This window comes from Anolis carolinensis, chromosome 1 (genome assembly GCF_035594765.1).
Source record: "Anolis carolinensis isolate JA03-04 chromosome 1, rAnoCar3.1.pri, whole genome shotgun sequence".
In the NCBI taxonomy this organism is placed as follows: domain Eukaryota; kingdom Metazoa; phylum Chordata; class Lepidosauria; order Squamata; family Dactyloidae; genus Anolis; species Anolis carolinensis.
In genome coordinates this window covers 143,822,597-143,848,874 of record NC_085841.1, presented here as the reverse complement: position 1 = coordinate 143,848,874, position 26,278 = coordinate 143,822,597, and the positions used below count along the sequence as shown (strand labels likewise).

Genomic DNA, 26,278 nt, shown 5'->3' with positions numbered 1-26,278 from the left:
AATATGGACAATATACCTTCTGTATGGACTTCATAAAGGTAAAGGTTTCCCCTGATGTTAAGTCCAGTCATGACCGACTCTGGGGTTTGGTGCTCATCTCCATTTCTAAGCCGAAGAGCCGGTGTTGTCCATAGACATCTCCAGGTCATGTGGCCGGCATGACTGCATGGAGCGCCGTTACCTTCCCGCCGGAGCGGTACCTATTGATCTACTCACATTTGCATGTTTTTGAACTGCTAGGTTGGCAGGAGCTGGGGCTAACAGTGGGCGCTCATTCCGCTCCTAGGATTTGAACCTGGGACCTTTTGGTCGCAAGTTCAGCAGCAAAATGCTTTAACACACTGCGCCACCAGGGGCCCCATAGACTTCATACCCCTGGATAATTAAAATGTTTGAGGTCGTTGGTTTCCCCTTAATCTTCTCAAGGTCCGGTTTGGAAAGTTAATGGATGGTTTTCCGACCCTCATCACACCTTCTCCTTTCCTCCACTTTCTTTAAAATTTAAACATTTGTTTGCCATCACATGGTAGGATATTTGTTTCCTGAGTCTCAGTCCAGCTTTGCTGTTTATAAATATCTTTGTAAATATTAAATAAGTGTTTAAACTTCAGACTGCAGATGTCTTTGAGTCTGACTTTGGAGGAATTGGTGAGGGCAGAATTTCGCCAATTCATCAGGGTGCTGGTCCAGAGCATGATTGATTGATGGTTTTGAAGAAACCCACCAACGCGCACCCTGAACCCTGGCTTTGCACCCTGACAGAACATGTTACAGTAATCCAGACGGGATGTAACTAAGGCATGTAGCAGCATGGCCAGATCTGGCTTCTCAAGGAACAGGCACAAGTTTTAATTTGTGCAAAGGCCCTCCTGGCCACCACTGACACCTGAGCCTCCAGGTTCAATGCCGAGTCCAGGAGGACTCCTAAGCTGTGGGCCTGTGTCTTCAGCGGGGAGTGTAATCCTATCCAGCACAAGCTGGATCCCTATTCTCTGATCTACCTTCCAACTGACCGGGAGTACCACTGTCTTGTCTGGAATAAATTTCAATTTATTTGCCCATATCCAGTCCATTACTGATGACAGACACTATTTTAAGGTCAGGATAGCTTCCTTGGCATTAGGTGGAAAGATGTAGTAGAGTTCTGTGTCATCTGCATATAGGTGGCACCAAACTCCAAAAACTCCAGATGATATCAGCCAGCAGTTTCATGTATATGTTGAACAGCATGGGGGACAAAATGGAACCCTAAGGAACCCCACAGGTCAATGGTCAGGGGTTCGAACAGGAGTTCCCCAGCAGCATCTTCTGGGTACGGCCCTCCAGGAAGGACTGGAGCTACTGGAAGATAGTGCCTACCAATCCTATCCCAGTGAGACGACTTAGAAAAATACAATTGAAAACCAATAGGGACACGCTCCCTCTGTGTAGGTCATCCCCCAAGGTGACCAAAGCTTTTCTCTGTTGCAAAGCTAGGCCCGAAACCAGATTGAAATGGATCTAGATAATCCGTTTCATCCAGAAATCCCTGGAGTTGGGAGACCATCACATGCTCCAAGACCTTGATCAGAAAGGGAGGTTGGGCATTGGTTGATAGTTGTCCATTATAGAAGGGTTCAGAGATGGCTTTTTAAATATAGGTCTCACAATCTACCAGTTGCCATCTGCTCCCATGATAACCATATCTAAGAAACTACATCTGATTTGGTCTTTTCAATGCAACATTCTGAATCAGTGCACCAAAAAATTATGGGAGCTGACCTAAAAACCAAGAAGGTGTCTTCAATAATTTCTTTTAATTGGGCTATGAAATATGTAGTCTTTTTAGTTTTCCAGTTGCCTTCTTTGCCTACCCTAGATTGCCAATTTTTAAAAAAGACATTCCTGATGATAGTCTGGTGCTTTGTTTGCTATTGAGAGCACCCAAAGGTTCAGGAGAGTTTCTGGCATGCATTTTATGACAATGACAGATCAGGTCAAAAGCGGGGCCGTAAGCCAGGTAAGAATGGGAAGGAGCAGGCAATTGCACAAACATGCCTTCCCTGGCTGTCTTTCGCCTTAAAATCATTGCATCGTTTATACGACAACATAGTTTTTAGTTTTGAATATGCTTTTATAGATTTTAACTGAATTTTAAAAATACCAATGATATTTAATTCTGTTTTAATGTTTGTACAGTAATACGTTGCATTAAGAGTTCTTAATTCAAATCACTCTTATCTCAGTGATTTCTTCCATTGAAATGCATTGAAATGTTGTTAATCTGTTACACCCCACCCATTTTTGTTATGTGTTTTTAAATAAGACCATTTACTTTATAAATAACAAGTAATATATAAATGCACATTCATGTGGAACAATAAAAAAGAAAGATAAAGTTTTAAATGGTAGAAGCACAAAGTTGTGGTAAGGAAGCACAAAGAGGGGCATCATTTTCTTCATACTGTACTCTTTACAGCTTTCCTCCCTCTCGTGCTCTCTCTTCCTCCCTCTCTTCATGAAGCCAAATATATCAGGAATAAAAGCCACACAAAATCAACCAACCCAAAGTTCCTCCAAGCAGAAAAGAGCAAAGTGGACACCAGTCTCCCAAGAGCATGAGGCATGAGGCACGGAGGCTGCTCCCTTGAAGCTTTCTCTTAACTAAAAATGCTGCTCATCAAAGCAAAACCTGGTTTGAGAGACTGCTCTTAACTCAAAATGCTCTTAAGTTGGGATACTCTTAAATCGAGGTTCTACTGTATGTTTGTAGATTTTAAATTGTATTGAAATTGTTTTAATGTAAGCCGCTTTGAGTCTCCTTTGTGGAGAAAAGAAAAACAGGGTACAAATAAACACAACAAACAAAAACATAATAATAATAATAATAATAATAATAATAATAATAATAATAATAATAATAATAATTTGGATTAGAAACAATAGCAGAGTCATTACACATACACGCATATCTGTCTGTCTGTCTGTCTGTCTGTCTGTCTGTCTGTCTGAATAATTGCTTGAGTGCCATCCCATTTGGCTAGGTTCAATTACTTCTTGTCACGAAATTACAAATTGCTTCCCACTCAAACTAATTTAAAGTGTTTTCTTCAGATAATAACCCTAAGGGTTTTATTGTTAGCTTCAAGCTATTGTGTCTGGAGTGGTTTTCAAGCTGGAGGAAAGTAAGCTTTTTCCTGGAGATTATTTTTGTGTGGGCTTGTATTAAAGTGCTCTTTAACTCTAAATAAAATATGTGTAACATGTGGACAGACACACAATTCAATGGCTAGTCCCAGCTGGAGTAGACTCGTTGATTCAAATGCTGAATGACGAGTCAGGCCCCTTCCACACAGCTGAATAAAATCCCACATTATCTTCTTTGAACTGAGATATATGGCAGTGTGGACTCAGATAACCCAGTTCAAAGCAGATATTGTGGGTTATTTCACTTTAATATTCTGGGTTAGGTGGGTGTGGAAGGGCCCTCTATCTCATTAATTCAGATGGCCTACCTAAATTGGGATTAGCTGTTAGATTTAGGTCACATTTATACAGCTTATTAAAAATTACATTTTACAAATTTAATAAGTAATAAAATGATGTTTAAATTGGCTTTTCAGCTGTGGAACATGTTACTCAAGTGTGTATTATTAATATCCTTGCTTTTTCAGAAGGAGAAAATGTTATTACACCACCCAAGTTGGAACAACCTTTAGTAAACAAACTTTAAATGGAATCCAGCAAAAAGTGTGCTTAGTTTTAATTAGGTCCCAGCTTGTTTCTTTTCATTTTTTAAACAACAGGACCTGCCCAGAATTCATCCAGATGACTTTAACATTAGCCATACTGACCGGAGATTTTGAGAGCTATAGTTCCCAAAATCACTGCTTCTTAAACTGTGGGTACTGAACCCAAATGCGGTTTCCTTAACAAAATGTTGGGGTCCTAAAAAATTTGGCAATAGTCCATTTTGTGAACATCACATAGTAGTTGTTTCAGGATTTAGACGCAAAGTCCCCCCCCCCCCCCCCGTTTCTGCAGTTTATAGACAAAGTCCCACAGAGCCTATTATACAACGCAAAACTATTGCCAGTTTCCCATGGGACTCCATCTGTAAACTATTTCAAAAGTATTTAGAAACTGAGGTGTCAGGGTACAGTAGTCTCAAGAGCTTCCGATTCACACAGAAACGACTGAAGGCTCTTAATTTAACATGAGATGGGATCTGTCAGATTGCTTTAGTGATGTTGAAGAGTGGGTTTTCCTGTGGGTGGTCTCCAAATAAGCATCCATGCTCCTTTTCTCACCAGTAATCTTCTTGCATTATTCTTTTATGGTAGTTTTTAAAAATTAAGTTATCAGAAATTTTGTGATTTTGATATATCTTCATTTAGCTGTTGCTATAATTTCCCCCTTTTAAGACCTAGATTTGGGACTTATGCACTTTCAATGTTTCCCCCTTTTTAATGAAAAAGAAAAAAGAAAGTGGTATGGGTGGGGACTATATTCATCCATGCGATAGCTCAGAACAGATTACTGTAGAAATGGACAAAAATGTATTGTGTGTTCTGGGAATGAATATATTATCTGATTTCCTTATAAACTCTACAGTAAGAAGATGATTTCTCTCCCCCCCCCCCCCCCCCCCCCGGCATGAGATGAGGCCATTAGACATTTACACAAATCTGTTATGCAGATGCTTCAGTTGTACTTCATAAAAAGGAAAATCAGCCTGTTGAGAAAGCCTTGTAAATGCCAATTTGTTATCAATAAATGTTTGATTTCAATACCTATTTTTTATCCTACATTCCCCAGGGTCATGTAAGAATTTCTGAGGCCAAAAGGGGCCTTGAGTGGAAAAGTTCAAGAAGCCCTGCCCAAAAGCAGCTTTACTAAGCTATGCTGAAAATATTAAGAACATTTCAAAAAAGAATGGCTGTTTTTTAAAAGCTCAAGTGGGATCACAACAGGATTTTATTTTTCATTTAACACCCCCTTCAGAATGCATAACATGTTGGATTAACCGGTCATGAACAATTTGATCATTATGTTGACATTTTTCATCTCTAATGCACATGATGCACAATTTAATGCTATTGGCTTCAGCTGGCTCTTTCTGAATATTTCATTCTGTCCAGCTCATTATTACTGGGAATGGGGAAGGCAGGAGAAGAAATAAAAATCAGACTCTTTTACAGTGAGCCCACAAACAGGAATGACTGTTCTTGTTTTTATGACATAATTTTGATAATTGTGCATTTTTATCTAGAGGGCATAATACATTTAACGCTTGAGCTCTAGCGCAAATGGATTAGGCAGTGAAGTTGAAGAAAAGAAAAATAACATTAATTAATAACTGCCTTCCATAGTATGCCAATTTTTAAAAAATACAAGGTATATTTTTATTTATGACATTTTAAAAAGTGTAGATGGATTTGTTGTGTTTTATCATGGAAGTAAACTAGTCTTCTGAGAAGTATCAGCTAAGAATAACATTTACCAAATAGATGCGCTTCAAAAGTTTTGGATTACAGTCACCATATTCTGCAACTCTTAGCTAACCTGTAGACCAGTGGTTCTCAATCTGTGGGTTTCCAGGTGTTTTGACCTTCAACTTCTAGAAATCCTAACAGCTGGTAAACTGGCTGGGACTTCTGGGAGTTGTAGGCCAAATCACCTGGGGACCCATAAGTTGAGAACCACTGCTGTAGACTTTTAGAGGTCAACATTGAGGGAACCGTAAGAATCAAGGAACATGGAAAGCTCCTTAGAATCAAGATCAGACTCATGGAGTTCTTTTGTACACAGATAAGTAACTCCTGGATTTTGCCTTAATTTTCCTTTTTAACTATTATACCTAATTTGGAACAAGGGAGATGTCTTAGTTGACACTATTGTTGAGCAATTGGTAATCAGAAACCCTTTTCAATGTACTTAAAATCATGAAGAAATCAATATGTGGAATCTACTGTCAAAGAGAGAGATTTATCTGTTTCAGTAGAAAAAGTGGAGCCCCCGGTGGTGCAATGGATTAAACCCTTGTGCCGTCAGGACTGCTGACCTGAAGGTTGGGTTGCTGACCTGAAGGTTGCCGGTTTGAATCTGGGGAGCTCCCCATGTGGGAACATGAGAGAAGCCTCCTACAGGATGGTAAAACATCAAACACCCGGGCGTCCATTGGGCAACGTCCTTGCAGATGGCCACAACTTCTCAAGTCACTCCTGACACAAAAAAGTACAAAAAATAATCTAATGGCATAATGAAGGTTCATACGCAAATATTCTTCACTAGAAGGTTTCACTAGGTTCCTCTTCCTCCCTTTTGAGACTATATATCTTCTGTCTACTCTTGTTATAATGCATATGAGATTTCCCAATCTCCAACCACATTAGATATTGTGGTTCCTAGGAGTGGCATAAAGGAATTCCTGCCCGAAAACCGCAGACATGCTTGGCTCTAGCATACCTTCCAACATTTCACAAAGAAAAAGTGTGACACATATGGCCAGGCAATATCAGAATGATAGACAAGATGGCAAAAGTTATTAATGATGAAGACCTTACAGACGATAAGAGGAAGCAGAAGTTTGCTTTGTCATGCATTTACTCTTCTCTGCTCCTTGCAGTGAGCTCAGTGCAAATTATTTTTTCACTTTGGACTTGGTTTACCACAACAGAAGTACGTTGCAGACAACATGGGAAGAAGAAGATAAAAGGTAGCTGAGACAAGAGGGCATTTAACTGGGACTGTCCTTCCAACAGTTAGGAGTATGATCTAGACCAGGCATAGGCAACTGCGGAGGTCAGTGCTCCCCTTTCCCCACCCTCATGGACCTCATAACATGTGCTGTGACATTCATTCTGCTCTTGGCATTGAAAAACCTGTTTTCATTTGTTTGCTTTTTGTGGTGTATCAGAGGATGAGGTGACCCAGGGAATACATGCCATGTGTAATCTCCAGGTCACCTCCTTTTCTGGCTGCACTTTCCTCATTATTGCGCAAGGAAGGCCTCTGGGCCGCCTTTATTTACTGATATATATTCAGTTTATCCTGTTTGTTGCAGTAGATATGGAGGAGAAAGGGAAGACCAATGAAAACTACTAGTCTTTTAGGGACCTGGCAGTTCTAGAGAGTTAAGGAACACTTCGTTCTGTCTACTTCTCCCCTGTGAGAACATTTCTACTTTTCTCATAGGTATTCCTTTGCCCTGCTGCAAATACCACACATGCTTGAGAGGTGGCCATTCTAGTGCGAACTGCTTCTGCGCTCCGCCTGTTATACTGGACAATGATAGTCATGCAAAAAAGCTTTCAGTGGGAAATTGAAATGTGCACAGTGTTGGAAGGCAAAAATGAAAATCATATCCAAAGTTCATCATAAGATGGGGATACTGTTTCAGGACTTTTTAAAGATAGTGAGAGGCCAGGGACATAATGTTCATTGGAAGCTTTTTGGGTGGGACAATGTTGTCCATTCCTCAGAGAGCTGGACTGAGACTCAAGAAACAAAGCTTCCAGTCCATGTTTGGCCAGGAAGTTCACTAAGGCCCCATCTACATGGCTATATAAGGCTGTTTGAAACTGTATTATATGGTCAGTGCAGACTGATATAATACAGTTTAACTGCATTAAACTGCATTATATGGCAGTGTAGATGTGGCCTAAGTAATTTGGTTCTCAACCTAACTTTCCTCATAGTTCTTTTACTATGAAGAGGAGGAGAAATAACATATAGTGTGCAGTCATTTCCCGGAAAAAACAAGTGTTGTATAATGGTTTTTATTTACAGTATTTATATTCCACCCTTCTCACCCGGAAGGGGACTCAGGACGGATCACAATGTGCACATATAATGGCAAACATTCAATGTCATATAAACATAGAGACAGAGACAGAGACGCAGAGGCGATTTAACATTCTCCAGCTTCCAGCTTCCTGAGGGGATGCTCGATTCTGGCCATAGGGGAAGCAGCTGCTTCATCATCCATTGTGGCATCTTGATGCTGGATGAGTTTTATGGTGTTGTAAATTAGTTAAATTTGCCTCCCCGCAGAGCGGTACCTAAATTCCTACTTGATAGATGCAACTATCTTTCGGTTGCTTGGGTCAACAACGAACAGGGGCTATCTTTTATTTTAATTGTTGGGTGCTCACCCCAGCACGGGCTGGCCTTGAACTCACAACCTCTTGGTCAGAGTGATTTATTGCAGCTGACTAGTTGAGCTGCACCACAGCCCGGTTCAAGCACTGGACTTTGGAAATCAGTGTTTGAATCCCTGTTCAGCCATGGAAGCTCATTGGGTGACATTGGCCAAGTCTCACTCTCTCATCCTCAGATGAAAGCAAATAAAAGCACACAACAGATTGCTTTAGGGGTGGCATAAATCGGAAACCACCTGAGGTAACACAGCAATGATAAATAATAACCAGAAAATGTCTGAGCATGATTTGGGCAGGGTTGGTGTTATTAGCACTGCCTCTGGCAGCAACCATTTATTCATGACATCATGGGAAATGACATTCCCACAAGGTGAATTTTGTTTGGTAATTTTTATCCCATTAATTTAATGGACTTCAGGTTGTTCCCAGTCTATTTTTCTGACAGTGTAGCAATGCAACATCCATGTGGCATCTTCCATGTATATTCCACTGTCACAAGTGAGGCCCAAGGGACTTACTTAGATGTCTAATGCTTTAAAAGCATCCTGTGTTGAAGTCCATGTGTCTGAAATGTGTATGAGTTTTATTTTTTTTATTTCCAGTGAAGCCATAGTCGTGAAACCTCCATCCTTGACCATCTCTTAAAGATTCCAGTCAGCCGTTCATAGGAAGTTCACATCATGTTCCAGATCCTATTGTACTTGCTTACAGGAATACAAATACCCTCTGGCATGTCATTAAGTGATGCATGAGTGTATTAAAGATAAACACAGAATGGTTTTATCAGACCCTGATCAAATCAAGATCAAGGCAAGGCAAGGAAAGCAAGGCAGGGTGGGTTGGGGTGAAAAGGGCAAAGCCAAACAGCAGAAGAAACAGAGCCTTCAATGGCACAGAACAAGGGTGGGTCTTTATAGTGATTAAAACAACATACATCTTAAACATTCAACATAATAAAATATGTCAAATAATTAAATAGCCATTCTATTGAATATAGCTGGTTTGAAACATGTTAAAAACAATAACATGTAACAATACGAGTAGCGCGTATGTAGCCAATTCAAAGATTATTCCACAGGAAAACAGTCAACAGTTTGAAGTGTATCCAAATAAAACAAGATCACTGGCTTTAGAGAAAGAATCAGCCTAATGTATTTTGGAAGGTAATTCTACAGACTGGGAGCAGCTCCCAAGAGGACCCTCTCTCATGCTTTTGCCAAATGGGCATGTGATAGTAATAGGACTGAGGGAAAGCCCTTCACTGAGCATCTCAAAATTCAGGTAGGCCCATGATCTGGAAATCCTCTTAAATATAAAGAAGTATTCCATTGTGAGTTACTTTTAAGAGGCCATCTCACTTGATCTTTTCCATTCTAAGGCTCTTTCATCTTGCCAGCAGTATTGCTGGTTTGCTATTAGCTAGAACCATTATTACCATGCTTTAATTAGGCATCTAAACCTCCTAGTCTTTCATCTCTCTCCATCACCCCAGGTGAACATGTCAGGTTGTCATTTTGCAAGTGAAAAGCATCACCATCATCTTGGTGCTGTTGAACTAATGTTTGGGTGGAGCTACACAGACCAATAATCTGGGGCCAATCCAGTTTGGCATACATCAGATCAGCCCTGGATATGGGTCACACAGGGGCCACCCCAGCTGCTGAGGAGGTGGGATGGAGTCCCAACTGGCCAGTGGCAGCAGACACAACTGGCATCACTGGCTGACCACTCTGTCCCCTCGGTGTTGTAGCGGTCTCCTGCAGTGACATGGATCTTACCTGTCTGCCATCTGTTTAAGGGTGGATAGACTTGACTATGCCAAAAGGAGAGGATTGGTTTATGAAAACGTATGAATGATCTAAAATCCACACATAGACACTACCAATTAAGGAAAAATAATTGGTTAATTTTAAGAAGGACTGGGACATGTTTATTACTTTGATGAAGACAAGATAGACAGTCTTCCTATCCCTCCCTGTAATGTTTAGTGTTGTTTAGTGTGTAGTGTTATTTGTAATGTGTATAGTTTATGCATGTAGGCTTCCCTTAATGTTGTTTCATTTACATACAACTTTTTTGAGTTTATATTATTTTTAAAAATTAATAAAGGCAAAAACAAACAAACAAACAAACAAACAAACAAACAAACAAACCCAAAAGGAGAAAGGCCAATATGAAATGAAGAGTCTTTTATTTCCTCAAAATATAATTTCACCATCATTTTCCAGGTAAATATGGCAATTTTAATTTTGCAATGTATTTTTTTAAAACTAAGCAGTGTCTATTGTTGATATTTTTTATATAGGCAAAAGCTCACTGTGCATCTTGTTCAGTTTTAATGATACTTTTTATGTAGCATTCCTCTTCTGTTGATGTGCATTTTTAAAATATATTTCTTAAAAACATAACATTTGCAACAGCTGACTTGTGGAAAGGTGTACTTTAAAACTCATTCATATGTGTATTTAACCAAGTGATAGTACCTTAGGGAAGCCCAGACTCTGAACACAGAATCAAGCATACGAAGTCCAAATGTGGAATGGAATGAGTCTTTTAATATAATGAATCAAACATTCTTGTGTCAAGGCCAAGCTCTCTAGTTTGCTATTATTTGGAGAACTTCTTTTAAGGCAGGGGTGTCCAATAGTTTTAATCTGAGGGCCAATTCATGGTCCCTAAGCCTGTTGAGGGACCAGACTATAGTTTGGGGAAAAAATGAACCAAGTCCTATGCACACTGCATACCGTATGTCTTATTTGTAGTGCAAAAAACCCCATCAAGTTAATTACTATGGTTTTCATTGTGTGCCTTCAAGTTGTTCCAGACAATGGCATATGCTGCCTCAGGACACTTCCATACTTCACAGAAATGCACATCAAAGTGGGTTCTTGCTTTGGCATGCATTTCTGTCCCACACCTCTCCCTAAAACCTGGGCTTTCCCAGCAGGCTGTCCCCATGCCATCACAAGTACCACAGTAACATGGAGCCTACCAGACTCAAATCAAGGAAGGGCTTCATGAGAACCACCATTCCTCTTGATGTTCCTCCAGCAGCAGCAAGGGTGTCCCTCTGGGCAGCTAAACCTGGCAATTCTAACTGGATGGCCCCCCATGAGGGTCCTCCTCCAGGGGCAAACCAAGAATGGGCAACTTGGAAGTCTCTGAACAGACTCAGAAGTTGAGTGGGCAGATCAAAAGACAACCTGGCAAGATGGCACTACCTGGAGGAATCCTCCACCTTGTGTGACTGTGGAGCAGAACAAACAACTCCACATATGTATGTATGCTTGCCCACAATGTCCTGCCTCATGTACAGAGGAGGAGTTGCTTAAAGCTACGGACAATGCGGTTGCTGTTGCCCGCTTTTGATCTAAAACTATTTAGGTGCTTGTGATTTCCTTTTTAAAAATCATTTTAAAATGTATTTTGTTATGCAATGCTTTTGACACAAAATAAATAACCCACAAAAAAAAACCCCAAATGCCCTTAAATTACAAGAAAACTTACCTGGTTGCCATGATGCCTCTCCAGAGGCCTCCTGGCACGTAGAAATGAAGCACCAGGAAGCAGGGGGAAGAGTGATTTAGTCCCCCTGCCTCTTGGTGCGTAATTTCTATGTGCCAGGAGGCTTCTGGAGAGAAGTCATGGGAGCCCAGTAGGTTTTTTTCTTATTCTAAGGGCTTTTGGGGGGATGGGGAGGGGGGTGGCCTTCTCTGTTCTCTGGGCTCATGCAGCCCGAAGAACCAGGATGGACTGTGGGGACTGAACCCTGGCTAGTCGCAAGACTGCCAGTAGTTAGTCCTCACAGTGCCCATACTCCATTTAACCCAGGCCTTTCCGGTTTACCTACTTTGTCCTGAATTAATCCTCTTTTACCAGAGGTGAAATTTGGATGCCTCCGGTAAAAGTCAAACAGGGCCCGCATTTAGGGCCCTGTCTAGAAAGGTCCTTAGAGTCTGGTGGAGTCTCCTTCTCTGGAGGTTTTTCAGCAGAGGCGGCATGGCCACCTGATGGGAGGGCTTTGATTGTGGCGCGGGGGGCGGCATATAGTTGCCATCAGGTTCTCCCCTGTTCCTCCAAAGGGAAGAACTGCAGCAAAGGGTAGCCTTTTTGGAAAATGCGGGGCAGCGACACGGACAACGGCAGGGCAGAAAATCTGTATGTGGATGTATTTCTGGTATGAAAGCAATAACTCATCACATCACTAGTAACGTTGTTCAGTGAATGCATATAGATTCTGAAGTCATATTTTCTGGCTACTTGTTGAGGAAGGCAATTATTTTCTACAGTAACATAGTACTACCACTTTGAGGTCTAAACGCACAGATTATTACCCCCCCCCCCCCCCCGGTTCATATTTAAACAAACAATGAAGCCACTTGTTAGTGAATGGGCAAAGGAAATATTTGACCTGTGTATAATGTATGAATGTTGTTAGAATGGGATAGCTGCAGCTCCCCTAGCCAAAGCATCAATTTAGGCACATGACGGTTTGAGCCTGGAACAGATTGTGCGATACATGTGATATTTTTTTCTTGATGGTGGTAGCGGTTCCTCTTGAAAGAGTTACACTAGATAGCAGCATAGAAATGTCCTTATCCAAAAACTGTCTTCTAGTCAACTGCTTGGATGATGTGATGGTGAAGATTTATTGTCAATGATTATTTTTCTTTTCAATCCAGATCTAGAATAATAAATAGAAAAGAATATTTTATGGATTTACTTTCACAAAACTCAGAGAAGGCCAAATCTTACACAATCTTGTGGACTATCTCTGGAACACATGGGGGGAAACTATGTAGCATTTAGAGTGAGAAAATCTCTTTTAAAACTGTGCAGCAAACAGCCACATTATGAAATGTTTATTTGTGAAATTGTAGGATTGGAGGGGGGAAGATTGAAGAAAGAAAGTACCAAATCTCTCCCTTTTGGTACATGCACATGCAGAGAAGAATACATACTCAAAAAATAATAATAATCTAGCTTTATACTGTACTTGGGTTTCAGACCACACACAGAGCTTTTTGTGGAATAGATGGTTTGAATGAAAGCATATTTGGACACTTGGTTTGATGGCTTTAATAGGTAAAATGCAGCACTGCCTTGAGATTGCCCCTATTTATAGGAATGTAGGGCCCCTGGTGGTGGCGCAGTGTGTTAAAGCGCTGAGCTGCTGAACTTGCAGACCGAAAGGTCTCAGGTTCAAATCCTGGGAGCGGAATGAGCGCCCGCTGTTAGCCCCAGCTCCTGCCAACCTAGCAGTTCGAAAACATGCAAATGTGAGTAGATCAATAGGTACCGCTCCGGCAGGAAGGTAACGGCGCTCCATGCAGTCATGCCGGCCACATGACCTTGGAGGTGTCTACGGACAATGCTGGCTGTTCGGCTTAGAAATGGAGATGAGCACCAACCCCCAGAGTCGGTCATGACTGGACTTAACGTCAGGGGAAAACCTTTACCTTTACTATAGGAATGTAAGGACAGGGAAAACTGGCTCCTTAGTAGAAACAGGATATTGCTCAATGTGATGGTGAGAAGGAAGTGGGCTTAATGTCCTTAGTGGCCAATTAGAAATATATTCCGATATCATTTCTATCAACTTAATGATTTCTTAGCTTAAGAACTATACTGGAAAGTATACTGGAAAGACAAGATACGTATCTGCTTTTTGCAGAATTCCAGAAAGTCACAGATGCTTTTGTTAAAACCTGTCTGATCAAAATATAGGGTTTGTCACAAAAAATCAAATCATTCTATGCTTATGTATTTTTTTCGATGGTGTCTTTCTTCAAGAAGATAAGTCTAAAACTGTGATGTCTCATGGGCCATGTAGTCCCGTTCCTAGTACTATTGTGGCAGACGAAGAGGAAAACTTGGGTTTCCCACCGATTCAGCCAGAATCGGAGCCCCTGCACCTGCAGGATGTTTGCCCTCAAGAAGTCAGCCAAACAAGCCTTGGGCAGAATTCTCCCCCATTCTCTCGTAAGGATAATTATAATAGAGATAGAGGCGCTAGGGAGGCGAATCGCCGAAGCGCCAGAATCGCTGCCAGACAATTAGCTGATTAAGCCTGTTTCCCTTGGGAAATCCTAAGGAGTCATGCATCTGGACACAGTTTGGGTTTCACTTCTTGTTCCCCAGGGAAAGTGTTCCTTGGTGGGAAAACAAGATCCTATATAGGTGTTTTACTGCAAGGAGATCCTTGTGGAGTCAATTCGTCAGCTTGAGGAGTGAGAACGTGTGTGGACTACGCTACTCCAGTTCCTTGTTTCCAGGACCAAGTTCCAAGCCTGCCTTGTTCCCCAGACCTCGCCATGGACCTTGTTCTAGTTCCAAGCCTGCCTTGTTCCCCGGACCTCGCCACGGACCTTGTTCTTGCTTTTTGTTGCCTTGTATCAAGTCTTGTTTGCCAAGAATCTAGTTTGTTTTCCAGCCCTGTTGTCAAGCTTCAATGGACTAAAGGACCTTGTAATTTCCCCACACTTTGCTCGGCAGAGTGTGTGTTTCGGTTATTGGATTATAACTTTGGACCTTAATATCTCCTATTGGACATTATTTTCTTGGACTATATTTGACCTTTCCTGAAAGGTCTATTTCTGAACTTTATTCTTCACTTATTTTTATTGACTTTATATAATCCTTTAATAAAGATATTAGATAGATTCTGGTCTCTGCGCATGGTTATTGGTGCTCTGCAGCCTGGGTCCTGACAAAAACCTGAAACACTTATATCACCCTTTTGCAAAACTAACAAGAAAAAACAGTGAAGTTTTATCCTTGGTATAATTAGCTCTTAGAGCTTCCAGTGGCACAGCAGATTAAACTGCTGAGCTGCTGAATTTGCTGACTGAAAAGGTTGCCGGTTTGAATCCGGGGAGAGGCGTGAGCACCCGCTGTTAGCCCCAGCTTCTGCTAACCTAGCAGATCGAAAACATGCAAATGTGAATAGAGCAATAGGTACCGCACCGGCAGGAAGGTAACAGTGCTCCATGCAGTCATGCCGGCCACATGACCTTGGAGGTGTCTACGGACAATGCTGGCTCTTCGGCTTAGAAATGGAGATGAGCACCAACCCCCAGAGTTGGACATGACTAGACTTAATGTCAGGGGAAAATCTTTACCTTTACCTTATGAGATCCAACTTTTTGTTTCCATCCAGATTAGGAGGACTGGAAACATGTCAGAAGGTAAACATCACACGGGAAGAAGGGTATGAATCCCTTTAGGGAGTTGGTGGCAGGATAAAAATAAATAAATAAATAAATAAATAAATTATTATTATTATTATTATGTGTCAGTTGGACAGGACAGAAAGGGAGTGATCTAGTCCTACAGAGTTATGGTGAAACTAGATATTGCAGGTAATTGTGTTTTTCGGCATCTAACTACTCTTTAAAACAAGAAAAACAACTTTAAGCTGTATGGTCAAGACTGAACAAGTGGCAGGATTCCAAGTGCATTAGCAAATGTGAATTTACACTCTGCGCTGGGGTGTGGACTCGCTCAGGGTACTTTAATTTGAAGTGAGAAAATATATTGAGCATAACCGAAGAAGAGGACTGTCTTGTTAAGTAGGCTGTTCCACTGCTCAACTGCCCTTTTGAAGCAGTTTCAAAATGTGTTTCCTCCTTGTAGTGCAGTCATTCTCAACTTGTGGGTCCCCAGATGTTTTGGTCTTCAATTCCCAGAAATCCTAACAGCTGGTAAACTGGCTGGGATTTCTGGGAGTTGTAGGCCAAAATACCTGGGGACCCACAGGTTGAGAACCACTGTAATATACTGGCTAGCGGCATTATTTTTAGTGTAATTCTGTGAACAACATCCAGTGAGCCGATGGTGATGTGTTTTCATGGAAGCACTATTCCAAAGTCTACATCCTGTTTTGAATAGGAATGTAAAGACTTTGCATTTGTTACGATATGTGAGAAATTATTTAATGTGTGTCAACTGCAAAATAAGATGCATGAAGCTGATTGGTTAAGCCATGTCTGGAGAGCTGTTAAGCTTGGGAGTTTTGGTTACTGTTGCAATTTGGTTCAGGCTTGAGCTAAGCAGGTGCTGAGTGACAATTGGAAGAATGAAGCAGAGAGACACAAGAGTTTGAAGTGTGCTGTTGCTTCCTGAGCTGCAGGAAGGAATTTATCCACATGGAAAGACTATTTTAAATCTCTCATAAAAGCACATTATGTGAGTTGGTGCAACTGAGCACATTGTACATACAGTAGAGTCTCACTTATCCAAGCCTCACTTATCCAAGCCTCTGGATAATCCAAGCCATTTCTGTAGGCAATGTTTTCAATATATCATGATATTTTGGTGCTAAATTTGTAAATACAGTAATTACAACATAACATTACTGCGTATTAAACTACTTTTTCTGTCAAATTTGTTGTATAACATGAAGTTTTGGTGCTTAATTTGTAAAATCATAACCTAATTTGATGTTTAATAGGCTTTTCCTTAATCCCTCCTTATTATCCAAGATATTCGCTTATCCAAGCTTCTGCCGGCCCGTTTAGCTTGGATAAGTGAGACTCTACTGTATATTGTTCTGGGTTTAAGAAGAATAAACCATTTGTTCTTTATTGTTCACCAGCATGGCACATATCTTCTTTCTCTGGCAAAGCAGTGCCTGGATTACACATTTAGATTTTTCATTATGTCACAGAATTTAAAGACCATCTTTGTGTTGCTAATGATTTCCGAGAATATTTGGTGACTGTTTTCATTACTATGGGTATATCTGCAGTTTGGATTTAATGCAGCTTGACACCATTTTAACTGCTGTGGTTCAATGTTCTGGAAACATGCGAGATGTAGTTTTTAAGATCACCTCCGCCTTACAATTTCAACAGAAAGGAGGAAACAAAGGAGGAATGAACAAAATCTGGCAACCAGAATTAAAAAACTCTAAAATCAGGACAGTAAATCAACACTAAAAAAACCCAGGGGAATTCCAGAGCCGATTCAATCAGGGCCAGCTAACACCTCTCAACAGGGTTGGGGGGGGGGAGGGTTAGGGGTTCAACCCCACCTGAAATTATTCCGGTTTTAAAAAAATGTGGTTTACTCATGAATTTCAACTGATTAACCAAATCCCCATGAGTGTCCACTGAGGTTTATCTGTCATGGGTGTCCACTGAAGTTTATCGATGGAGCCTGATTTCGAAATCATTTTGCGTTATGGAACAACTCTTCATGATTAGTTAAAAAAAGGTTTCACCCTTCCCCCCGAATTTTTTTTTTCTGGCTGTGGTCCTACCTCCCAACAAAGGATTCCCCCAGGCAGGAAGCAGCCAGACCTTGAAGCTGAAAGGCTTCAGTGCTAATCAAGGTGGCCAATTGAAATATTCACACATGCCTCCAACAGACACGAGTTCTTTCTCTCACTCTGGGCATTCCACGGATGTGTAAACCCCACTTGGCTAGTTTCCAACAGACCTCACAATCTCTAAGGATGCCTGCCATAGATGCAGGCGAAACGTCAGGAGAGAATGCTTCTGGAACATGGCCAGAAAGCCCGGAAAACTCACAGCAACCCAGTGATTCCGGTCATGAAAGCATTAATTTTGCAGTGTATACGGGTGCTAAGTGTGTATGAGATGGATGAGAATGAATGGCAGCAAGCCAGGGAGGGAGGGAGGGAGGAGTGGGCGTGGTGGCCGGCAACGCAAGGCTGGGCTCGGCCTGTGGTTTGTCCTGCCGACAACCAATCCCCGCCCGAGTCTCTGCAAGGGCTTTGGGGCGCTCCCCCCTCCCCTCCCCTCCCCTCCCCTTTCCATTGTCCACGCGCCTCCCTCCCTCCCTCCCTCTCTCGAGGCGCCCTTCTCTCCCTCCTTGCCACGAGGGGGGAGGGGAGAACAGCAGGGCCCCATCTCCCTCATCATCATCACCCCCCCCCCCCCTCCGTTAGCTCTCATCGCCTTCCCTCAAAAGGCGGGAGGAGAGACCCTCCGTCCAGCTCCGACCGCCTCCTCCATCTCTTCCCAAGCAGCCATTGGGTGACGCCTTCGCCTCCCGCCTGTCACTCACCGCCGGGGTCGCAACGGGATTGCACGCCGGGAGTGTCACTTCTCCGCTTGGTACCGCCCCTCCTCGGCTGGGCAGAGCGCTTCGGCCCCGCCCCTTGGCTCTGCTGGCCCGCCAGCCCTGCGCCGGGATTGGGCTTCCCGGGTGTCATTTAGGAGCGAGTTGTGAGGGAACGATTGACTGGGACGTTTTCCCTCAGCGCGGAGGGGATGCTCTGAGGGAGGAAGAAGAAGGGGCGGCGGCGGGCCCTCCTCCTTGCTCTCCCGCGCCTCCTCAGGCTCCGCATCCGCGAGTGGGTGGGAGGGAAGAATCTCCTCCGTCGTGGTGGTGGTGGTGTTGCTGCCGCCCCGCTTTCCCCGCTTCGCCATGGCCACCACCGGCTCCACGCTTCTGCAGCCCCTCAGCAGCGCCGTCCTGCTCCCCATAGACCAGGTGAGGCCTGAGGGAGGGAAGGAAGCAAAGAGGGGAGGATGGGGATGGCTGCAGAGAGAGACACACAGACAGAGGGAAGGATGCTATTCCCTTCGCACCCCATCCCCCTCTCCCCTTTCTTCCCTCAGCATTTCCCTAACAGCCCCACCTTCACATGACACAAAGTCACCTACATCATCATCATCATCATCATCATTATTATTGTGTGTGTGGCTCTTTTGAAACACTGCCTTTCAGAGATGCTTCCTGCGATGGCCTATAAATCTGTTCACAGGGCTCCCTTTTTTCTGTCAAGAGATAAAAGATAATATTACAAGATAATAGTTTCAGTGGGAGCAAAAGAGAAGGATATTTGGATGGAAGGAAGATCTAATAATAATAATAATAATAATAATAATAATAATTTCAGTGGGCAAGAGAAGGCATTATTTGGATGGAAGGAAGATCTAATAATAATAATAATAATAATAATAATAATAATAGTTTCAGTGGGCAAGAGAGAAGTATTATTTGGATGGAAAGAAGATCTCGTCATCATCTTGCTGTGCAAAAGGGAAGATAAGGATATTTGGATGGAAGATATAATAACAAGAATAATCATAGTAATAATAATAATAATAGTTTGAGTGGGCAGAATAGAAGCCTGGAAAGGTATGTGTGAATTGAAAGAAGATAAAAGTGGGATAGAAATAAATAGCATCATCATCATCATGTTTTTGAGCAAAAGAGAAGGATATTTGGATGGAAGACCTTATTATTATTATTATTATTATTTAAGCGGAGGCTAAAGAGAAGGATATTTGGATGGAAGGAAGACCTAATAATAATAATAATAATAATAATAATAATAATTTCAGAAAAATAGAAAAATAATTTCAGAAGAAAAATAGTTTTAGTGGGCAAAAGGGAAGTCTGGAAGGTGTGTGTGGTTGGAAGGAAGATAAAAGTAGGATATAAATAAATATCATCTCATCATCATCTTTCTGGGCAAGAGAGAAGCATATTTGGATGGAAGGAAGATCTAATAATAAGAATAGTAATAGTAATAATAGTTTAAGTGGGCAGAAGAGAAACCTGGAAGGATGTCTGTGAATGGAAGGAAGATTAAGCAGAATATAAATAAATATCACCATAATCTCATCATCATCATCTTGCTGGACAAAAGAAAAGGATATTTGGATGGAATTAAGATCTAATAAGAAGGATGATGATTATAATAATAGTTTCAGTGGGCAGAAGAGAAGCCTGGAAGGGTGTGTTTGTGAATGGAAGAAAGATAAAAGTGGGATATAAATAAATACAATATTAATAATAGCCTGTGGACTGCATGGGGGCAAAAGAGAAGGATCTTTGGATGGATGGATGGAAGGAAGGAAAGCTATAATAATAATAGGCTGCACTGGGAGCAAAAGAAAAAGAGGTTGGCCAGAAAGAAGGGGAAATATAATAACAATAATAGTCTGTTGGCTGTGATGGGGAAAAATGAGAAGACTCTATGTATGAATGAAAGGAAGGAAAAATCTAATACTACTAATAATTGTTTCAGTGGGTTGTGTTGGGCCAAAAGAGAAGGATGTGTGGATGAAAGGTAGGAACATTATTATTATTATTATTAATAATAATAACAGTAACAGTAATAGCCTTGGGTTGAGCTAAGGCAAAAGAGAAGGATGTGTAGAGGAAAGAGAGCTATAATAGTAATAATAGTTTCAGTGGCATGTGCTGGGGCAAAGAAGAAGGATGTGTGGAAGAAAGGAAGGGATGATATAATAATACTACTAATAATATTATCTGTGGGTTGCGGTGGAGGCAAAAGAGACACTTGGAAGGAAGGCGAGGTTTCTGGATTTGCATATCCATCCTATTGTATCTTTGTCATTGGTATATATTGTGTGGTTATGTTCCACATATACACATCCTAAAGCATGGGCCATTCACCCTCCTCCTTTAAAACACACATACACACCCTAAAGGATGGACCATTCCCCCTACCAAAGACAGTGCAGTTAAAAAAAGAATAAATTTTCCGGAAAGTCTGTCCTTACTATAATGGTTTTGCTTTTTGACCATTTTTGGCTACGGGTGATGGAGGGAGAAAGGGTAAACAATTAAGTTGTATAACCTGCTCTTTCAAAACCATGACTGATGTATTATTGAGAAATAATATTTTCTGAAAGAAACATAGAGAAATGTCTAATTTGTGTACACACCCTTAAAAAAGAGACTTTAGAATAGTATACATGTACCAGGGAATCAGAAGCCCCTCTGAGTAGGTTTATAGGCTGAGTGGAATTTGTGGTGAAATTTTCTTTGATCTCCTTGAGATCAGTGTGATTGTTTATAATATCTTAGAATTTTATCTGTTTCAGCATGACCTTGATGGGGATATAACAGTAGTGCCTTTCTCTAGCTTGCCTTAAGCTAGGGATAGGGCTTGAACCATTTGTAATTCTCAGATGGGATATGTTGTACAAGTGGCAAGTATTTATTCTGCACATTTAAGTAAATACAGTATGGCCTCTCTAACCACGTAACCAACCTATTGCTTTCATTTATTCACTGTTTACTACTGCACTTAGTGCCTCCTATGCAAGCATCACCCTATTCTTGGTATCCCTATAGCTCACCCCATTGATAATAATAGGATTTGCTATTACAGTATCTTGCTTTCACATATCCACACAAAGTCTCTGAAGTTATCTCCTGAGGATATGGAGGTTGTACTGTAATGTATATTATGGTATTTACACAGTTGTCTCTTGTTGCATCTTGCTAGAAAATACTACATGATTGTAAAGTTCATAGATGTTGCAAGCTACCTGTAGAGCAGAAAAGTGTTTGTTTCCAGTGGGGAACTGAGGCATGCTCAGTATCTCAATTTAAAAGCTTTGGTTTTTAATTTCAGTTTGTGGGCTGCTAAGAATGCCTTCAATTATACTTATTGATTTTAGGGACTTTTTCAAGGTTATGTATTTTGTTACATAGTGACAAGATGATGAATGTGCAAAGAATCCTTTTAAAATCTTTTATGTACTCTGCAGTTTTGAAAATATTGTTTGAAAATATTATTTCAAGCAGGCTGGATGGACCTACTATTGCTCAAGAGAACAAACTGGAAACTTAGCCCCATGCTGTGACTAAGCTAATAACAAGTTGTACCAGCACAAACAAAAGATATTACTGTACACAAACCATCACTAGTTCTTAGTGTAAAGCAGAGTAACAGGTAATAGCTTAGGGATGCCAGACAGTGCTGTGTAGCATCTTCAAAATAATTGAATAAGTTAAATAATTTCTGAACTTAGTGTCAAGGTAGGTCAGTGGGTCTGCAGGAAAAATGGACTAAAAGGAACATAATTGGTCTGTATTCATTTACAACACTTCATTGTGTGATATTTTGCCAGGCATGGGTTCTGTGTACTCAAATATAGTGCTATTTTGTTCTGTATGTAAAGCTAACTGAAGACATTCTGTTTCAGAGGAAAATAAAAAATGGATTCTTTTGTATGTACAAAAGTCTGTTGGAATGGCAGAATCTCTCTTGAAAAGTGACAATAGAACAGTGACAATATACAAGCCAGCAGATTAGCTTCAGGACAAAGCTCAAACTGTATGGCTCATAAGTTTCCTCCAATAGCTTCCTTGCCATTTCCAGCACTGGGTGACAACCTCATCCTGCCCATTCTGTACATAACTAGAAGTTTGCCGTCCAGGGGGATAAACTAGTCAAAATTATAGACTTCTAAATCCTATTGATTTCTGTGGAAAATAATCTTCTGAAGAACATAACTTTTCTTGAAGCACTGTTCTGCTTAAATCAGTGAGGCCTAATGCTCTTAATTTTGCCTAGCTATTTTAATGTGTATTGGGATATCTATACTGTAACTTGAAGTCTTTGTCTTATAAGGATTGTAGGTGGTGCCACTTAGACTACTCAAATTATTTAGATCATAAGTAAATGTGGACAACAGCTAATAAATTTCCCACTGTTTCACATGTTGATTATTCCTTATCCGAAATGCTTTGAACTAGAATTGTTTCAGATTTTGAGATAAATGTATTTGCATAGTCATGCATCAGATTATCATGAAAGTAGGACTTAAATCTAAACGTGAAATTTGTTTTATATACAGGCATTCCCCGAGTTACAAACATCCGACTTACAAATGACTCATAGTTAAGAATGTGAGTGAGACAACAGGAAATTAGAGGAATCTATCCCCTGAAAGAGTGATCATGGGGAAAAGGTGTCTCCACTGAAGCTTTATCTACAATCCGTGTTTCCACAACAAGCCAAATTATTCATAATCCTGTTCTCACAGGGACTGAAAGTGAGGTGAAATCTTCTGAATGGGCACAGGTAGCAAAACAAACACCATAGGGATGTTAACCCTTCCTTATCCTATCCAAAGCTAAATAAGATATATTTTTGGCTGGAGTTACACTTAAATGTACCTGTTCTAACTTACATACAAAATCAACTTAAGAATAAACCTACAGAAGCTATCTTGTTCGTAACTTGGGGACAGCCTCTATATCCTATACTCATAGCCTAAAGATAACTGTGTGCACAATATTTTTAATAGTTTTGTACATGAACATTTCTGTACATTGATCTATCAGAATGCAAAGGTGCCACTGTCTCAGCAACCCATGTAGAAGATTTTGGATTTTGATATTGTGGAAAATTCCATAGCTATTTCATGAAAATGTTACTGGTTTTGAGAAGAATATGGTAGATATTAAAATCTCAAAATTAAATGGTTTTATGCTATTTCAGAGTACATGTGAAATACAGTATTTACAGAAGAAAGATAAACAAATCCTGAACTGGATGCTGCAAATTAATCTGTGAAAAAAACCTGAACCTGGGCACTGTTTCATTATCTTGGCGGAAGTTAATAGGGGGTCCAGACAGAAAAAAAGAGTCCATTTTAGGGGAGAAGGGGGATTGAAGTAGTTAAACCATTAACCCCTGTTCTTGTTAGTTCCCCCACCCATGTCGCCATTGTCGAAACAAATCTTGTTTATGACATAGGAAGTGTGTGTGTGTGTGTGTGGGGGGAGATAACCAGCAAAAATGGGGGTAATGATTTTTCTCCTTCCAGTTCCCCCTCCCTATAAAATGGACTATTCTTCTCTGTCTAGGCCCCCTTTTGGAGTCCACTCGGATAATGAAACAATACCAAATGTGTTATTAACATTTTGGTTTCTTTATATGAAATAGTAAGATGGCATGCTTTAGTACTTACATTTCTGGGTTGGTCACTGCTCCCTTGTGCTGTAGTGGCTTCACATTTTTCCACATGGATCTCTTATTGTTTGTTTTTTTGTTTGTTCTTTGTTTTGTTTCTGGGCCCTTTTGCTTTATTTCCTGATTTCCTTCTGGGGGTAGTTTTGCCATAGATACCTCCAGTAAAGGAATCAGATCCTGACTGATCTTGGAAACTAAACAAGATCACCCTGGATTGTCAATGAATGCTAGGTATTATAGATTATATTTCAGAGGAAGGAAGTTTTACTTAAATAAGAAACCCCAATGAAAACCATGGGATCACCTTAAAGATGACTTGAGGGCACATACACACAGACACTTAATATTCAGCTAGGGGAATAAGCAATATCATTGCTCTCCTAAAAGAAAAGATATTTCCAATGTTCTATGTGCAGCTGATTTATTTGTAGCAAAAATTATGTTTGAGCTATGATTTGAAGAGCAGGTTTTGATTTTGTTTGCCTTCAAAAATTCATAGAAGATCAACATGTAGCAAATTAAAAAACTTGAAGTAATGTACAAGTAATTAAGAACCATAATTCACAGCTCTATGGTGGGAGAAAATAAACAACGGGTTTGTATGTTATAGTTAGCCAGAAATGTTCATTGATAATGTAACACCCATTTTTTTTGATAGCAAACAAGAGATTAAGCTTTCTGTCTGTGATATATAGTGAAATATCTTTTCTTTTTCTAATACTTTTCAGATAAGTCAGACTCATTCCTGATTTCTCTTTTTTCCAAATTTTTCAATTTAATACTAACTTTAGTTCACTGCGACATCCAAAATGGAAAACCACGCCTGTGGCTTTTCCTTTAAAAAGGAGTCTGAAATCATTTTGTTTTCTTTTTCTGCTGGAGAGGACAAATGCTAATCTCATTTTTCCAGTTTGGTGGTGCCATGGCAAAATTTGCTTAGCATTAACTACTACATGAAACTGTGACTGCAGGAGAAATGGAAGAAGGCAGCATACCTTTTCTGGGTTGTGTTACAATTTCTGAAAGTGAAATCCAGCATGAAACTGTGGAGGGAGCACATGGTCTGTGACTCATTTCTGAGTCAAGTCGTGTTTTGTGCAAAGTATTGAAACTAAACCTCTGTCTATATGTGGTCTGACTGAGATTGTAGCTTAGGTGAAATGTCGTACTAATAGTAAAGGTAAAGGTTTCCCCTGACGTTAAGTCCAGTCGTGTCCGACTCTGGGGGTTGATGCTCATCTCCATTTCTAAGCCGAAGAGCCGGCGTTGTCCGTAGACACCTCCAAGGTCATGTGGCCGGCATGACTGCATGGAACGCCGTTACCTTCCCGCTGGAACGGTACCTATTGATCTACTCACATTTGCATATTTTCGAACTGCTAGGTTGGCAGAAGCTGGAGCTAACAGTGGGCGCTCACTCTGCTCCCAGGATTTGAACCTGGGACCTTTCAGTCTGCAAGTTCAGCAGCTCAGTGCTTTAACGCATTGTGCCACTGGAGGCTAATAACTAACTAACTAACTAATAGTTATCTCTAAGAAAATAGTGCATATGCCATTGTGAGCATATACCCTTCTTTTCCCATATGGGTGTGGGTCAAGATGTAAAACGTCCTGGTTTTCATTTCTCTAGATGGAGAATGTTCAAAAGACATTGAGATCACTAACAAGCATTTAGCATTTATTTTGAAAATAGTTATGATGGTTAATTTAACTAGTTTCTTGAAGGTTTGTATTGAGTTATGGTCTCCAAAGTGTACTTTTGGGTCCTCAACAGATGTTAGTGTTTACAGTGCTGGAATAGGTGGAAATTGGAAAGCGGCAGAAATATTAGTAAGGCTATATAATTGATTAGGTTGTATTCTGCTGCTTCTTGAACTGGATTACAGGCAGTCACCAAGTTAGGAACAAGATAGGTTCTATAGATTTGTTCTTAAGTTGATTTTGTTTGTAAGTCAGGACAGGTACTTTTTAAAGTGTAACTCCATCTATATATATAATGTGACGTTTTACTATGGAGTAAACCACAAAACCACTGAACCCAATCACACCAAGTCTGTGTCTTTCAAACAAAAAAACCTAGAAAAATAAAGTCCAAATTAGAGTAAAAGGAAGAACTGTTTTTTCCCCTTGCTGCCAGTTAGAAGGGTAGGCTCCGCCCACTTCATCTCCTAGCAAATATTATATATAATAATTACTGTGGTATAATAATACAGAACAATATAATCTCTAAAATCAGAACAGCAAATAAAGAGCAACACTCTGAAAACAGGGAAATTCCAGACAGGAAACAATCAGGGCCAGCTAATACCTCCCAACAAAGAATTCCCCCAGGCAGGAAATGGCCAGGCTTTAAATGCTAATCACGGTGACTAATTTCAGCATTCATACTTGCCGCACTGAGACTATTCATTGCTATTCAACC

General features: G+C 40.7%; 1 protein-coding gene and 1 long non-coding RNA gene across 3 annotated transcripts in view; one reads left to right on the top strand and one right to left on the bottom strand.

The window, feature by feature from the left end:
* Nucleotides 1–10,315: 10,315 nt before the first annotated feature.
* Nucleotides 10,316–18,314, bottom strand: LOC134299735 (uncharacterized). Its single transcript, XR_010006979.1, has 2 exons — nucleotides 18,174–18,314; nucleotides 10,316–12,825 (listed from the first exon to the last, which is right to left on the bottom strand). It is a non-coding gene; the product is annotated as an uncharacterized LOC134299735 (long non-coding RNA).
* A 156-nt stretch (nucleotides 18,315–18,470) lies between these two features.
* The window catches only part of mboat2 (membrane bound O-acyltransferase domain containing 2), a 125,955-nt gene continuing 118,147 nt past the window's right edge, over nucleotides 18,471–26,278 (top strand). For both annotated transcript variants that reach the window (XM_008117707.3, XM_008117702.3), the window contains exon 1: nucleotides 18,471–18,602. In XM_008117707.3, coding sequence (XP_008115914.1) covers nucleotides 18,537–18,602 — 66 coding nt within the window. In that variant the 5' untranslated portion in view covers nucleotides 18,471–18,536. The remainder of the gene's footprint in view (nucleotides 18,603–26,278) is intronic.